The following is a 17,967-nucleotide window of genomic DNA, read 5'->3' as shown; positions in this document are numbered from 1 at the left end:
TTTTATTAAGTTATTTAAGTTGAGGCCGTCGTGCCAACATGATGTTTTATTAAGATATTTTCCACTGCATTGAGATTTAATTTTAATATTATGAAATGATTGAAATAATAGTAATTTTGCTATATTTACGTTTGAAAGAAGTGTAGCATTCCGTTTAAGGTGTTTTACTCTGATTTATGCAAAAAAAAAAAAAAAAAAAAAAATTCAAGTTGGGAAAACGGGGTGTTACAGAGTTCTCCAGGTGTATCAAATTTGAAAATGGGTTGAGAGCTGATATTAAGAGAGCTATTGGGTATCAGCAGATCAGAGTCTTCTCTGAGTTGGTAAACAGTTGCAGGATTTATGAAGAAGACACCAAAGCTCATTACAAGATAATGAGTGAGAGGAGGGGCAAGGGACAGCAGAGTCGTCCTAAGCCTGACAGTGCTCCTGCTGACAAAGGAAAGCAAAAGGTGAATGATGATAGGAGACCCAAGAGGAGAGATGCTCCTGCTGAGATTGTTTGTTATAAGTGTGGTGAAAAAGGCCACAAGAGCAATGTTTGTGGTAGAGATGAGAGGAAATGTTTCAGGTGTGGTCAGAAGGGACACAATTTAGCTGAATGTAAGCGTGGGGACATTGTCTGCTACAACTGCAATGGAGAGGGTCATATCAGTTCGCAGTGTACTAAGCCGAAGAAGGTTAGAACTGGTGGAAAGGTGTTTGCATTGACTGGTACGCAGACTACCAATGAGGACCGACTTATTAGAGGTACTTGTTTCTTTAATAGTACTCCTTTAATTGCTATTATAGATACTGGTGCTACTCATTGTTTCATTGCTTTAGAAAGTGCATATAAGTTGGGTTTGATTGTATCTGATATGAAAGGAGAAATGGTTGTTGAAACTCCAACTAAGGGTTCAGTAACTACTTCTCTTGTTTGTTTGGGGTGTCCTATATCTATGTTTGGTAGAGATTTCGTGGTTGATTTAGTTTGCTTGCCGTTGTCGGGAATGGATGTTATTTTCGGGATGAATTGGTTAGAGTATAACCGAGTTCATATCAACTGCTTTAGTAAGACGGTGCATTTTTCTTCTGCTGAAGAAGAAGGTGAAGTTGAGCTTTTGTCTACAAAACAGATGAAACAGTTTGAGCGAGACGGGATTCTGATGTTTTCTTTAATGGCATATTTGTCGTTAGAAAATCAAGCTATGATTGACAGGTTACCTGTAGTGAATGAGTTCCCAGAAGTGTTTCCTGATGAGATTCCTGATGTGCCACCAGAGAGGGAGGTTGAATTTTTAATTGACCTTGATCCAGGAACAAAGCCGGTGTCGATGGCACTATACCGTATGTCAGCTTCTGAGTTAGCCGAATTGAAGAAACAATTGGAGCACCGGTGTTGTTGGTTAAGAAGAAGGATGGTAGTATGAGACTGTGCATAGATTACCGTCAGTTGAATAAGGTCATGATAAAGAACAGGTATCCACTTTCGAGAATTGACGACTTGATGGATCAGTTGGTTGGTGCTAAGATTTTTAGTAAGATTGACTTGATGTCTGGTTACCATCAGATTAAGGTGAAGAATGAGGATATGCAGAAAACGACTTTTAGGACACGATATGGTCATTACGAGTACAAGGTGATGCCTTTCGGTGTTACTAACACGCCTGGTGTGTTTATGGAGTACATGAACCGAATTTTCCATGCCTTTCCGGATAAGTTTGTTGTGGTGTTTATTGATGATATTTTAATCTATTCTAAGAATGAAGAGGAGCATGCAGAGCATCTGAGAATTGTATTGCAAGATTTGAAAGAGAAGAGGTTGTATGCAAAGTTGTCAAAATGTGAGTTATGGTTAAGTGAAGTGAGTTTTCTGGGTCATATTATTTCTGGTAGTGGTATCGCAGTGGATCCTTCGAAAGTTGATGTACTATCACAATGGGAGACTCCGAAGTCAGTAACTAAGATCAGAAGTTTTATGGGTTTGGCTGGTCATTACCGCAGGTTCATAGAAGGGTTTTCGAGATTGGCACTCCCGTCGACTCAGTTGACCTGTAAGGGTAAGTCTTTTGTGTGGGATGCTCAGTGTGAGAGTAGTTTCAATGAGTTGAAGCGAAGATTAACGACTGCTCCTGTGTTGATTTTGCCTAAACCAGAAGAACCGTTTGTTGTTTATTATGATGCATCGAAGTTGGGCGTAGGTGGTGTTCTGATGCAAGATGGTAAGGTGGTAGCATATGCTTCTAGGCAATTGCGGGTTCATGAGAAGAACTATCCTACACATGATCTGGAATTGGCTGCGGTGGTTTTTGTTTTGAAAATTTGGAGGCATTATTTGTACGGTTCCAGATTTGAGGTGTTCAGTGATAATAAAAGTTTGAAATATTTGTTTGATCAGAAGGAATTGAACATGAGGCACAGGAGATGGTTAGAGTTACTGAAGGATTACGATTTTGGCTTGAATTACCATCCTGGTAAGGCCAATGTGGTTGCTGATGCATTGAGCAGGAAAACATTACATATGTCTGCTTTAATGGTAAAAGAATTTGAGTTGTTGGAACAGTTTAGAGACTTGAGTCTTGTCTGTGAACTGTCATCTCAGAGTATACAGTTGGGGATAATGAAGATTGATAGTGATTTCTTGAACAGTATCCGAGAAGCTCAGAAAGCAGATTTGAAATTTGTTGATTTGATGACTACTGGTAGTGACACTGAGGACAGTGATTTTAAGGTTGATGATCAGGGTGTGCTGAGGTTCAGAGGAAGAGTTTGTATTCCTGACAATGATGAGTTGAAGAAGTTGATTCTTGAGGAGAGTCACAAGAGTAGGTTGAGTATTCACCCGGGGTCTACAAAGATGTACCATGATCTGAAGAAATTATTTTGGTGGTCCGGTTTGAAAAGAGATGTTGCTCAGTTTGTTTATGCTTGCTTGATTTGTCAAAAGTCCAAGGTTGAGCATCAAAAGCTTGCAAGGTTGTTGACACCGTTGGATGTACCGGAGTGGAAGTGGGACAGTATCTCTATGGATTTCGTGACGAGTCTACCAAACACTCCGAGAGGGCATGACGCTATTTGGGTTGTTGTCAACCGGTTGACGAAGTCAGCACACTTCATTCCTATCAATATCAGTTACCCGGTAGCACAGTTGGCAGAGATTTATGTTCATAGTATTGTGAAGCTGCACGGTGTACCGTCGAGTATTGTGTCGGATAGGGATCCGAGGTTCATTTCTAGGTTCTGGAAGAGTTTACAAGACGCCTTGGGTTCGAAGTTGAGGTTGAGTTCGGCTTATCATCCTCAAACAGATGGTTAGTCGGAGAGGACAATTCAATCATTGGAAGATTTGTTGAGGGTGTGTACTTTAGCAAGGTGGAGCTTGGGATAGTCACCTACCATTGATTGAGTTCACTTATAACAACAGCTATCACTCGAGTATTGGTATGGCACCGTTCGAAGCCTTGTATGGTCGGAGGTGTAGGACTCCTCTATGTTGGTTTGAGTCAGGTGAGAGTGTTGTGTTGGGACCGGACTTGGTTCATGAGACTACTGAGAAAGTCAGGTTGATAAGGGAAAAGATGAAAGCTTCACAGAGTCGACATAAGAGTTACCATGACAAGCAAAGAAAGGCTCTTGAGTTTCAGGAGGGTGATCATGTTTTTCTGAGGGTCACTCCTTTGACAGGTGTTGGACGTGCATTGAAGTCGAGGTAGTTGACTCCAAAGTTCATCGGTCCGTATCAGATTTCAGAGAGAGTTGGAACAGTGGCATATAGAGTTGGTTTGCCACCACATCTTTCGAACTTGCATGATGTGTTTCATGTGTCACAGCTTCGGAAGTATGTGGCGGATCCTTCGCATGTGATTCCAAGGGATGAGGTACATGTTAGAGACAACCTGACAGTTGAGACTATGCCATTGAGGATTGATGATAGAAAGGTGAAGTCTTTGAGAGGTAAGGAGATACCTCTTGTGAGAGTCGTTTGGGGTGGAGCGACTGGTGAAGGTTTGACTTGGGAGCTGGAGAGTAAGATGCGGGAGTCGTACCCGGAGTTGTTTGTTTGAGGTAAGATTTCGAGGACGAAATTTTATAATTTGGGGAGAGTCGTAACACTCTAATCGTGGTGCTATTTATTTTTGAATTATGTGGAGTCTATATATATGATTTTTGGTGATTTAAGTGGTGTGTCTATTTTATTATATGGTTTATTTTAATAATAATTAGAGTAAGTGGGAAATAATAATTATTTTGGTGTTTGGGGAGTTAATTAGAATTTATTAAAATTAATGGGGGTTTAGTGAAAATGAAGGGAGTTAAGTAAGAGGGAAGTTAGGAAAATAGATGTCAGAAGCTTGTACGTGAAAAACTGTCAGTTGGGAGAAAAGGAGAGAAGAGCAAGTAGAGTCAGGATAACCTTTTGCTGCACTTTTTTTCTGCAATTTCTAAGGTAATGGTGAGGTTTGCTCCAGTAGTATAGCTATTAAATTCTGATTTTGTGTTTAACAGAGTTTTGGTGAGAATTGGGGAATTTGGGTTTTTGTGATTAAATGATGATTTTGGGGTTGAGATTGTGATTCTGATGTTAGAAATAGGTTCTGAGTGCATACAGTAAGTTAACTCTCATCTGTAAACCAATTTGGGGAGTGAATTGAAGAAAAATGGGATTTTGGGGAAAAACCTGTTTTCTGCCCGTACAGAAGTTCATCGCTCGCCTCGCGAGTGAGCAACTTCATGGCTCGCCTCGCGAGCAGACCAACTCGCCATGGCGAGCAAGCCAGTTCAAAACTTGATTTTTCAATTGTTGTTATAAGATGTTTTGGGGATGGTTTAATGTACCTAAATGATTTTAATGATGACTGGAGCAAGTTTTAGGTTAAAAAGATGTATAGGGAGCTTAGAATTGAGGTTTGAGTGAGAAAATGTCAAAATTCCCGAGAGCACCTATTTTTCACTCGCCTCGAGTTCGCCTTGAACTCGCCATGGCGAGTACCTTGTTTTGTGAACTCGCCATAGCGAGCAGATGTGCTCGCGAGGCGAGCTACCCAGTTTTTGAGTGTTGAATTTGCTTGCATGAATGGTCGTGATTGATGTTGTTGTTTTGAGCATAGTTATATTTGATTGTGCATTATTCTGGATTGTTGAATCTCTAATTGATGTTGTTGCTGATGACTGTGATGTATGCTAAAATTATTGAATCATACATGTTGATTAAGTGGAGTCATATGGAGTATGTATGCATGGTCAAGTTGTATGTAGATATACACAAGTAGGTCCATTGCATATGCATAAACAGCGGAGAGGACTCATGTCCTGGAGCACTAGTTGTTCATAGCGGTGAGGGCTTCGGTCCTGATGAATGCTTTAACCATTCAAAAGCGGTGAGGGCTTCGGTCCTGTCTGGTACCACATGCATAATTGCATATTGAGGAGTCTTAGTGGTGTCGTCATGTCATGCATGACTCTTTATTGTTGGTTGTAGTTGTTATATTGATGATGATGATGATGATGTTGTTGATGAGTATACATCATACACATATTATGATGGATTGAATTGATGGTGATACAGTTGTTGCTTGTGAATTATGTATTTATAATTGCAAGATGATTTGATGTTTTAGGGTGTTAGATTCAATTGATGATTTTAATATCTATATTTTATTGTTGTGAATCTCACCCCTTCTGCTTGAAAATGTTGCCCTTCCTATGGGTAACTTGCAGGTGATCCTGAGTAGTCGGTGGTGGCTCAAGAGTCGTGTCTAGGGCTCTGATACGTGGGATAAGAATTATTATATATTTTTTTTCTTGTTGATTTTCCTTCCTATGTATCAACTTTTGGAACTTGATGGTGTGGCCCTTTGTTGGTTGTTTAGGCTTAATGCCAAGATATTATTATGGAGAATTTAACTGTTGTTGTTGTTATTTGAAACGCAAACATTCCGCTGCATCATTTTTGAAGTTATGAAAGATGTTGAATTAAATAGTTTTATTTTCTATTTAAGAATTTTTGAAACGTAGTGTAGCATGCCCGTATGTGGAACTACTCTGATGTTGAATTATTTGTTATTTAAATGATTTTGGGTAACGGGGTGTTACAAACAACGAGGTATCACATATAACATAATCCAAAATAGTTAAATAATAATTTAACCAAATATCTTAAACATTGCAGCGGAAATTATATCATAATCATAAAACGTTTTGGCACGCAGGCCCCATCAAAATAATCTCAAAAGATTTAGTTCAATATCACAAATAGCATATTATTCACGTAATAGAACAAAGCATGCATAACATATAGCCCCATCCCGTTACGTATCAGAGCGACCTAGACGACACAGTGAAGGCAAGGCCACTCACGACGGTAACTACACACTAAGCACGATCCACCTGCAAGTTACCCATACGAAGGGCAACATTTTCAAGCAGAAGGGGTGAGATTTCATAACAAAATAATATTAATCAATGTAATTCGAATCATAAATTAACATTAACATCTTATTCTATCTTAAACAACTTTGCATATTTGATAAACAATTATCACGTAATCATATATTCAATCATCATCAACAACATAGCATCTTAGACACGACAATGCTCTTAGACTCCTTATATGCATGTGGTACCAATCGTCATCATAAGTATTAATATACTTTAAACGTGCGGAGGACAAAGCTCCTAATAAATCATGCGGAGGACAAAACTCCTGATAATCGTGGTGAGGACTAAGCTCAATGAATGCTAATGCATGGACTCTTATCAACAATTCACCGTAATCATCATATCAATATGCATCCAATAATTTGGAGCTAAACGTCATCTTATTTATCATATATAGACATTATGCACTTAGTTAAATAACAGCAGCAGCATAGTCAAGTCACACAACAACAGGATGATATCATTATATCAATTGCAATTCAATATCATCATAATATTTCATTCATATCTTACATAATGTATAATACATTAATTCATGCTCAATTAATATCAACATATCTTAAACGGCTTTACAGATTGCATTAAACGTCATCATTAGGTCTCATTACCATAAAGGGATTCACTCTTGATCAAAACGTGCGACACAGATCGCACAAACACTCAATGCACTCCAATCTGGAAGTGCTCGCGAGGCGAGGGTTCCTACTCGCCATGGCGAGTACCAGACAGAACAAAACTAAAGTTGTTATGGGTTTAATCTTGTCCTACATTCATCCCTAATCATTACTAGGTATGTTCAGGCACTCAAAGGCACTTAAGGTCCAACTAAAAAGTCGAAGTTACAAAATCTAACATGCTCTCTGCCTTAGCTCGCTATGGCGAGTAAGGTTGCTTGTTGTGGCGAGTGATGAGTCATTTATTATCTATTTTAATATGTTATTTAGTTTAGTTTTATTTAGATTTAAGTTTATTTTATATTAATATTATTTCCTTTCTTGAACTATTTTACTACAATTGCATTTAATTATATTTCAGGAACGAATATTGGATGGATTGAGTCTTGGAGCAAAAGAAAGGGATTTGGAGCTGATTCGGTACAAAAATATGAAGATTCGGAGACAAAAATATGTCTCGTAGAATATACTTGGAATATTCTCCAGAACACCTTTTGCTGCTTTTGCTTGGACTCCAAGCTATTCTATTTTGGCGCACAATCTACCGAGGAATATACTTGCTTAGATTTTAAGTCAATTGTGTACTATAAATAGAGTAGCTAGCCATCACAAATATTCATCTTTTCTTGGAATACAATATGTGACAATTGTCTTTCTAATAAAAGTTCATTTTACTTTCTTTGCTATTTACTTTTATGTTTTCTCTCTTCTTCTCCTTGTCTACAATGAACGTCAGTGAGTAGACTTCTCTTGTCTTGGGATTGTTGGATAAGTCTAATGACATAATCCTAATCAAACCAAGCTTTAAACCTTAATCTTATGTAACCCTAATTCCTTATCTAAATTCACCGCTTTAACATGGATCAACCATTATCAAACTGTGGAAACGAAAGTGGAGGGTTTGATAATTGTTTATGAAGTAGATAAAATAGTCACAAGGAAGGGGGGGTTTGAATTGTGACCCTTTAAAAATTATCCTGAAACTTAAAAATGATTCTCAAGTTGTTTACTTGGAATTATGTTAACTTTCTGACTTCAGAATGTTCTGAAGTTCATAAACAAAATTGTTTAATAAGGTATAAGTGTAAGTGTGTGTTGTGTATACTGTAAATAAGAGAGTATAGAGAAGAAGGAAAGAACACACAAAGAGTTATAGTGGTTCACCCAATGTGGGCTAGTCCACTCCCCACAATCCTGTGAGAGTTTCCACGAAGATGCTTGAGATAACCTCTCAAGTCCTGCACCTTACAATCTTGTTCACCTGAACAATTACAATCCTGTATTCTCTAAGCCTCAGCAGGCTTGCACCTTCTTGCTAAGTTAACCACTTAGACTTTTACAACCTTTGCTCAACCTAACACTTTAGGACCTCTAAAAGCTAGATGAGACTTTGTTACAATTTGTATGGAAGTTGGGTGTTTGTGAAGCAAACAGTGGAGGAAGAAGAAAAGGTTATCTTACAGATAACAAGAGTATTGATTTGCACTAAGTTTATAAAAGACTTAGAGATTGATCAATTTCAGTTTGCAAAAGCTTCAAACAAAATCAGAGTTGTTTTCTTGTATGCTTTGCAATGGTGCAAGTTTTGCTAATGCCTTGATCTCTATTTATAGAGTCTTTGGGCTCATATAGCCGTTGTAGGATGTCCAATGGTGTTATGCCATGTGTCCTGGGTCCCACAAGCTTTAACTTGAAATTCTGGGCAAACATTCTGATCTCTGATGAACATCAGAATGTTGCTGTGTTCCCAGGATGAACATCAGAATGTTGTTGTGTTCATGATGATCTTCATCTGGGTTCATCATGTTCTTCATCTGGGTTCATCATGTATGAATGAACACATGAATTTCTGGGCGGGCATATGCTTTTCATATGAATTTCTGGACAATAACCAATGCATGAACTTTTCTTCATACATCAGAATGTTCCTTTCCCAGATTTGTCTTGGAACCGGTGCAGGAGGATTTAGTGGGATTCTGCATCTTCATGCCCATGCTTTGAGAGATTGTGTTGTCCTTGATCAGTACCAACTCTCAGACGTGTCTATCTCTTGTTGAAGATGATAGATTTGCTTTGCTTTTGCTTTTTGCTTTTCACCTACTGTACTGTTCATAAAGTAAGCATGAGCTGAGCTGAACATTCTGATCATCAGAATGTTCCATCTGTTTCACTTAGGATGATTTGTAAGACTACCATTTGATGTAATCAAATCCTAATAGTGAAACAATAATGAAGAGCAGTGATTTTAACACCTAGGATGATATCCCCTTGTGGAATATTCCTAGTACATCAATGTTCATAGTCTTAAATGAACATTGAATGCCTTCTTTGACATAATCCTTGTATATGCCTTTATTGCTTGATTGATTCATGCAAATGTACTTTCCAGGACATATACCCATGTCACATGTGCCTTGCATGACCTTTGATCAAAGTTCTTGAGACTCTTGGCTTGTTTAAGAACAACCTTCTGATCTCAGCTTGAACATTCTGATCTTCGAGCAACATTCTGATCTAACATTCTGACCTCAGTGTTAGATCATGAATTCAAATGTCCTTTGATTTCTTGATTCTTGGTATGATTTAAACCTTGTTCCTGTCTTAGTAAAACACTCAAGAGCACAAGTTAAATACCAAGGAATTAATCAAAGTCCATTAATTCTTTAATCATATTTGTTTATTATCTTTAAAATTAATTAGGGATTTTGCCTCAACAATCTCCCCCTTTTTGAAGATGATAAACTTATGATTTAGGATTAAGGATTTTGATTATATAACAGAGCTTAAAAAATTTATTTTAATGCTCCCCCTCATTTTTATAATCCATTATGCAGAGTTTTTAAGAACTTTAAAAAGCTCCCCCTCAATTTCATAATCTTTTGCATAAAATAAAAATATGCAAGACTGAACCAAAATCAATATTCATTCATTGGATATAATATGAAGTACATTACATGATACATTTGGTTCAAAAACAAAAAAGAAATTTAAAGTGCATGTGATCAAACAAAAGCAAAAGATGGAATTTATAAATTCCAATATCAATTGATCACCTAGACCTACTTAGGGCCTATAACTAAAAAAAACTTAAAGATTTTTCAATCCTAAAGCTTCTCCCCCTTTTGTCATCTGCAAAAAGGATAGGGAGGATTTCTGAAAAGATTCATGGAGTGGAGTCTCCAGAATCAGAAGAGGGTTCTGCTTCAAAAATGGAGGGGTCTTCAAATATTGGAGGTGGAATTGCCAGACCAGGAGCATGGACTTTGACAGTCCAGTCAGCCAGCACACAAGCAATTTTGTGGGTCTTGGTGGAGACCCTAAGTGCTCTTGAGGCTATCTTCTCTGCTTTTGAAGGCTTAGCAGGTTCAGCAGGATCAGAGGGTTCAGCTTGCTCTCTGTTTGCAGACACAAAGGTGTTGAGAGAGTCAAATAAAGCAGCCATGTTTGGAAGTTTGCTTCTTGTGGTGGTTTTCATTTGTGGTGGTGGTGGAGTGGATGAGGGAATGAAAGGTGGAGTAGGGAGGTCAGAGACCAAGAAGTTGGTAGCACCTGCAGCAGAGCCCATGGTGGAGGATGATGGGTTAACATTCTGACCATTTTGGGCCATGAGCTGTACCTCCTCAGAGGGCAGAGATCCTGATGTCAAAGGCATGGGATCAACTGACAGCTGGCCATCTGGAGGAAGTTCATTTGAGGCATGCTGATCATCAAGCTCTTGATTGTCTTGATCAGCCATGACATGAATATCTTCATCATTATGGGCTTCAGACACTGCAGCATTCTGACCAGCAGAAGTTTCAACATTCTGAACATTCTGAACAGCAGGAATTTCAACATTCTGACTTTCTTGAGCTTGCTGAGTTGTTTCTTGTCCATCTTGAAACACTTCACTATTGAAGTCAGTGTTGATTTCTTCAATATTGAGATCAAATCCAGTTGAGAACTCCACATCTTGAGCTTCTTCTTCAATGTTCATATTAGAAGCTAAGAGCTCAGCCACTTCCTGGGTTTCTTCATCAACATTCTGAGTATCAAACTCAATATTTTCTTCAACTCTATGATCAACAGGGTTGGGAACAGCATCTTGAGGGATTTCTTCACTTTCCTCAGCTTGATTGATTTTCTCAGCTTCTTTTTGAAGAGATGCATCATCAACATTCTGAGCATCATCTTCTCCAATCAAGGTTTTGAACTGCGAGCTTCCTTCTTCAACAATCTCCTTTGCAAGCTTGGAGACTTCAGAGAACAATTTTTCTGCTGGTGGAGAGGGAGTTTTGGTATCTGTAATCTCTTCAACCTTTCTTTTCTTCACGGCTTTCTGAACATTCTGATCAGAAGTTCTTTTACCAGATCCAGAGGGTCCAGATGTTTTGGAGGCTGGCATGTTGGATGAAGTAATGTGGAGTTGACCTAGGGTCTTGGAAGAGAAGGTCATAAAATCTAGCTTACGTTTCTCTCCTTCAAGGGGCACTTTTGCCTTTTGAAATATGGAAGTGAGATGCATTCCATAGGGTAGTCCAACAGATGTTTGTTTTATGGCTAGGCATGAATCAATCATGTGTTGAATAATGATAAAACACAGATTTAACTTAATCTTTTTCATGAGATGGTAGATGAAACAAAGGTCTGTGTCAGATACAAGTTCAAAAGATCCACATCTAGGTAAAAGACAATGCCTAATCATGTTATGAAGAATTTTGGGAGTATCTTCCAGGTTTGTGGAGTTAAAGGTGTGATTTTCTTTGGTGTATTTAACTATGAGTTTGTTACGGTTCACTCTAGACTCATCAAACCAAAAACTAGAGTATAGCTGATTACCTTCATTAGGAATTTTGAATGCTTCAGAGACAAATTCCTGAGTTATCTTGATCTTTACACCTTTGACTGATGAGATGAGAAACTTCTCATTTCCACTCTTCTTTTCCTGAACTGATAGGTTGGTGTAGAACTCTCTGACCAAGTCTTCATAGGTGTGTTCTTGAAGAGTTATGAAGTTGGTCCATCCTTGAGGTTCAGTGAACTCCTTCATATTCCATGCCTTGGTTTCCAGACTTTCAAGGTTGAAATACTTGGTTCTGCTCAAAGGTCTGAGAGCAATTTTCTCAGCCCTAGATGCTCTTAAGACAGCAATGTCCTTACCTTTTCCATGCTTCTTGGATGAACCTTTTTCTTCCTCAGATTCATCTTCCTCCTCAGACATAGAAAAAGCTTCAGTCTCAAACTTCTTTCTCCTTTGATAAATCTTTTCTGCAGCTTTGGCCATCTCCTTTCCATTTCCACTTTTCTTTGATGAAACTCTCTTTTCTTCATTTGGAGAGCTTTCCTCAGATTCACCGTTTTCATCACTCTCTTCCTGAGATGATGAGCTTTCTTTGGAGGGAGAGGGAGTAGCAACTTTCTTTCCTTTCTTTGAAGATGCTCTCACTGATTTTATCAACTCAGAGAGAGTTTGCTCAGAGTCTTCTTCCTCCTCTTCCTCTGGGTCTTCCTCTGTTTCTTCCTCAGAAACTTCATCAACACTTGAATCTTTCTTCTCTTCATCAGATACTAGATTCACGTGAGATACCTTTGGTTTCTTCAAAGGTTTCTTCATTCTTGTTGATCGTCTGGTAGGATTGGTTCTAGGTCTAATGGATTTAGAAGATCCAGGTTTTGAGGATTTTTGAGTTTTGGGTGCAGAAATGATTTTGTCCTTAAGAATGGTGCGTAAGGGAGTTTGATCAGAGGATTGATTAGCAGCGGTGTTGGATGGTGGTGATTGAAAGTGATCTTCAGGAAGTCTTGGGGTGGTTTTGGTTCTAGCCATTTTTTCAGAAAATGAAGAACAGAGCAGTTTGAATTTTTTGCGAAGAGAGAGATGAGAGGTTAGGAAATGAGATGAAGTGAAATAATCAGAGTTGGTAACTGATTATATAGACAAAACGTGCAAGAGAAAAAGACTAGTAGTGTTATGATGACAGTTAGCATTGGAAAGGATGAAAAAACTGTCAAAAAGCAACGCCTAGGAGAGAGAAAGGAAAAAGTAGCCGTTTAGGAAGATGAATGGACTTTGGATGATTTGATGGTTAAGCCATTATATGGTGGTTAAACCTTAAATATGACTTCTTATAACCAAGCATTAAATGCTTAAGATTATGGAAGGATTTTTTGAACAAGTCAAAACAAGATCTCACGCATGAGATTGTTTGACCCAGAATTTGGGTTCTGAACAAAGACTAAGTTTCAAGAACATCATGAATGGATAAACTCAGATGAACATACTTGTGAATGTTCTGATCGTATGAATATTGTAATGAACATTCTGATCATTTGAACATTCTGACCTGATGAACATTCTGAACTCAGGAACATTCTGAACTCAGGAACATTCTGATGAGTGTGAGATTAAGATGGATCTATCTGATTTGTATCAGATGACATCAAGGGGTTTAGTTTAAGGCCCTTAGTGATCAGTAATCAATTTTTATTGGGATTTTTCATGATTAACAATTTTTCTTTAAGAAAATTGAATCTATCCTCAACAAGGGGTTTTGTGAAAATGTCAGCCAATTGATTTTCAGTATCAACAAAGCTTAATGCAATATTCTTTTTCTGAACATGGTCTCTAATGAAATGATGTTTTATTTCAATATGTTTGGACCTAGAATGTTGAATAGGATTCTTGGAAAGATTAATTGCACTTGTATTATCACAATAAATAGGAATACTTGTGTACCTTAGAGAGTAATCTTCCAGCTGATTTCTTACCCATAAAATTTGAGAGCAGCAACTAGCTGCAGATACATACTCAGCTTCAGTTGTGGAGAGTGCAATGGTGTTTTGCTTTCTGCAAGACCATCCAATCAATGCTTGTCCCAAGAATTGACAGGATCCACTTGTGCTCTTCCTTTCAACTTTGTCTCCAGCATAATCAGCATCACAATAGGCTACAAGATCAAAACTGGAACCTTTTCTATACCAAAGGCCAAGATCAGTAGTACCTACTAGATATCTAAATATTCTTTTAACTGCTGTTAAGTGAGATTCTTTTGCACATGTTTGAAATCTAGCACATAATCCAACTGCAAACACTATGTCAGGTCTGCTAGCAGTCAAATATAATAATGAACCTATCATGCCTCTATATTCTTTTTCAGAAATAGATTTTCCACTCTCATCCTTATCTAAACTTGAAGATGGATGCATAGGGGTGCTCATGATTTTTGCCTCATTCATTTTATATTTCTTAAGAATGTCTTTGACATACTTTTCTTGACTTATGAAAATTCCATTTGAATGTTGTTTGATTTGTAAACCAAGGAAAAAACCAAGTTCACCCATCATGCTCATCTCAAATTCACTTTGCATAAGGTTGGAAAATTCTTCACACATTTTTATTTTAGTAGCACCAAAAATGATGTCATCCACATATACTTGAACAATAAGCAAGTCAGTATTATGTGTTTTTCTAAAAAGTGTGGTATCAATTTTTCCTCTTGAAAAACCATTTTCAATTAAAAATGTACTAAGTCTGTCATACCAAGCTCTAGGAGCTTGTTTAAGACCATAAAGAGCTTTTGTTAATTTGAAAACATGATTTGGTTTTTCTTTGTTTATGAATCCAGGTGGTTGACTCACATAAACTTCTTCATTTAGAAAACTATTTAAAAATGCACTTTTCACATCCATTTGAAAAAGTTTAATGCTTTTATGTGCAGCATAAGCAAGAAGAATTCTGATGGCTTCTAACCTTGCAACTGGTGCAAAGGTCTCATCATAGTCAATACCTTCTTGTTGGTTGTAACCTTGAGCAACTAACCTTGCTTTGTTTCTGACAACTTTACCTTCTTCATCAAGCTTGTTTCTGAAAACCCATCTTGTTCCAATGATGGTTTTATCTTGATTATTTGGAACCAAGTTCCAAACTTTGTTTCTTTCAAACTGAGAAAGTTCTTCCTTCATGGCCTCAATCCAAGAGTCATCAATAATGGCTTCATTGATTGACTTGGGTTCCATTTGAGAGATCATTGCCATGTTGTTATCTTGAAAGGACATTCTGGTTCTTACACCATCAGTTGTGCTTCCAATGATTTGATCAGTAGGATGATCCCCTACCATTCTCCAGCTTCTAGGTGGACTTTGAAGAGATTGATCCTGAACATTCTGATCATCTTCTTTCTCTACTGTGTTCTCAGTATTTTGAACTGGAACATTCTGAAGTGTTGGTACTTCAGTGTCTTCATTCTCTTTAGGTTTAGAATGTTCATCATATTCATCAAATATGATATGCATACTAATTTCAACTGTCTGGGTTTTTAGATTGTACACTCTATAACCTTTAGAAGTTGTAGAGTATCCTAAAAAGATAGCTTTATCTGATTTAGGATCAAACTTACCCAATTTTTCTTTATTGTTCAGTATGTAACAATAGCAGCCAAAAATATGAAAGTAAGATATGCTAGGTTTAATATTTTTCCAGAGTTCATATGGGGTTTTGTTAAGAACCTTTCTTATAGAAACTCTATTCAAAATGTAACAAGATGTGTTAATGGCTTCTGCCCAAAAGTAATTTTCAACATTTGATTCATTTAACATTGTTCTTGCCATTTCTTGCAAGGTTCTATTTTTTCTTTCAACAACTCCATTTTGTTGTGGAGTTCTTGCACAAGAAAAATTATGTTTAATACCATTTTCATCAAAGAATGTTTTGAAAGATGCATTTTCAAATTCTCCTCCATGATCACTCCTAACTGTGATGATATTATAACCTTTTTCATTTTGAACTCTTTTGCAAAAGTTTTGAAATGCTTCAAAAGATTCATCTTTATGTTTTAAAAATAGCACCCATGTAAATCTGGAGAAATCATCAACAATAACAAATCCATATCTTTTGCCAGTTAGACTTGCAGTTTGAACAGGACCAAACAGATCAATGTGAAGAAGCTCTAAAGGTTTCTGAGTTGAGATAAACTCAATAGTTTTAAAACTACTTTTTACTTGTTTACCTTTAACACATGCTTCACAGATTTTGTCCTTTTCAAAGCTAATCTTAGGCAGACCTCTAACTAGATTAAGTTGAGAAAGTTTAGCAATGGTTTTCATGCTTATATGACCAGCCCTTTTGTGCCAGATCCATTTGTCTTTTTCAAGAGACATAAAACAAGATTCAGCAGGCATATCATTTAGTTCTAAAACATATAAGTTCTTTCTTCTTGAACCAGAGAAAAACAATTTGTTAGAGGGGGTTTGTCTGACTTCACATATGTTGGGTTTAAAGATAACTTCAAATCCACTATCACACAATTGACTTATGCTAAGTAGATTATGTTTTAAACCTTCCACATACTGAACATTTTCTATTCTAGCAGAGTTAAGATTTCCTATAGTACCTTTACCTCTGATTTTACCTTTGTCATTGTTTCCAAATGTCACTAGTCCTCCATCCTTCTTCTCAAAAGTTAGAAAACAATTCCTGTCACCTGTCATGTGCCTAGAACAACCACTATCCAGGTACCATGGTTTTGTTCTTGCACCCTGAGGCAGGACCTCTTCCTCATCATCTGACTGAGCCATCAGTCCCATGTCTGTATCTGCATCTTCTTGAGAATCTGATTCTTCCATGTCATCCCATGTGATCATTGCTTTCTTCTTGAAGGGAGGTTTTCTTTGAACCTTTTTGATGTCAGGACATTCATTTTTGAAATGTCCAGTTTTGTTGCATCCATAGCAAGTGACTTGACTTTTGTCAGCTTCAGTTTTGATGTTGATGTTGGTCTTTGGAAACTTCTTTCTGATCTGATTTCTTCTCAGCATCATTCTTTGAATTCTTTTAGAGATTAGTGCAAGTTCATCTTCAGCTTCTTCTTCATGAACTTCTTCTAATTCTTGTGGTTCTTGCACATCTTCATCAGCAACTGATGGGGTTTGCTGAGATGCTTTCAAGGCAAGTGTTTTTACCTTCTTCACTGGTTTGTCTCCTTGAAGTACAACTTCATGAGCTCTCAGTGAACCAATGAGATCTTCCAGGTTCATAGATTTTAAATCTTTGGCCTGAGTGATTGCAGTGACCATAGGTCTCCACACACTTGGAAGACATCTCAGAATTTTTCTAATTCTATCATGAGTGGAATATGCCTTTCCAAGAGATCTCATTTCATTTACTATTGTAGTAAATCTCGCATACATCTCATCAATGGTTTCATTTTCACTCATTTCAAAGACTTCAAATTTTCTGACTCCAATGTCAATTCTAGTTTCTTTGACATGAGATGTACCCTCATGATGTATTTTCAGAGTATCCCATACTTCTTTAGCATTTGTACATTCATCAACTCTTTCACTTTCTTCCATGGTTAGTGCACATGATAGAAAGAGTCTAGCTTTAGAGTTTAGTAATACCTGAGCTTTTTCATCTGTTGACCATGCACTTTTTGCTTTGACAGCTCCTTCTTTGTTTGTTGGAACAAAGTCTCCATCTGTGATGACTGCCCACATATCATTGTCTTGAGATCTGAGAAAGAGTTCCATCTTGCCTTTCCAGAAGTAGTAGTTTGATCCATCAAAGAGTGGTGGTCTATTTGAAGATCCTCCTTCAGCTATGTACTTGACTTTAGACATACTTCCTGAATCTTTTCTCTAACACTTGTTTAAGTGTTCAAACCCTTAGAGCCTAGCTCTGATACCAATTGAAGTAGATAAAATAGTCACAAGGAAGGGGGGGTTTGAATTGTGACCCTTTAAAAATTATCCTGAAACTTAAAAATGATTCTCAAGTTGTTTACTTGGAATTATGTTAACTTTCTGACTTCAGAATGTTCTGAAGTTCATAAACAAAATTGTTTAATAAGGTATAAGTGTAAGTGTGTGTTGTGTATACTGTAAATAAAAGAGTATA

General features: G+C 37.4%; 1 protein-coding gene across 1 annotated transcript; it reads right to left on the bottom strand.

Annotated features, from left to right (window-relative positions):
• Positions 1 to 16,158: 16,158 nt before the first annotated feature.
• On the bottom strand, positions 16,159 to 17,144 carry LOC120576069 (uncharacterized). The gene is made up of 2 exons (XM_039827034.1): positions 16,420 to 17,144; positions 16,159 to 16,213 (listed from the first exon to the last, which is right to left on the bottom strand). The coding sequence occupies exons 1-2, from the start codon at positions 17,142 to 17,144 to the stop codon at positions 16,159 to 16,161; spliced, it is 780 nt and encodes a 259-aa protein (XP_039682968.1).
• Between the last annotated feature and the right edge of the window lie 823 nt (positions 17,145 to 17,967).

This window comes from Medicago truncatula, chromosome 6, assembly GCF_003473485.1.
Source record: "Medicago truncatula cultivar Jemalong A17 chromosome 6, MtrunA17r5.0-ANR, whole genome shotgun sequence".
Classification (NCBI taxonomy): Eukaryota; Viridiplantae; Streptophyta; class Magnoliopsida; order Fabales; family Fabaceae; genus Medicago; species Medicago truncatula.
This window is presented reverse-complemented; position numbering and strand designations above follow the sequence as displayed.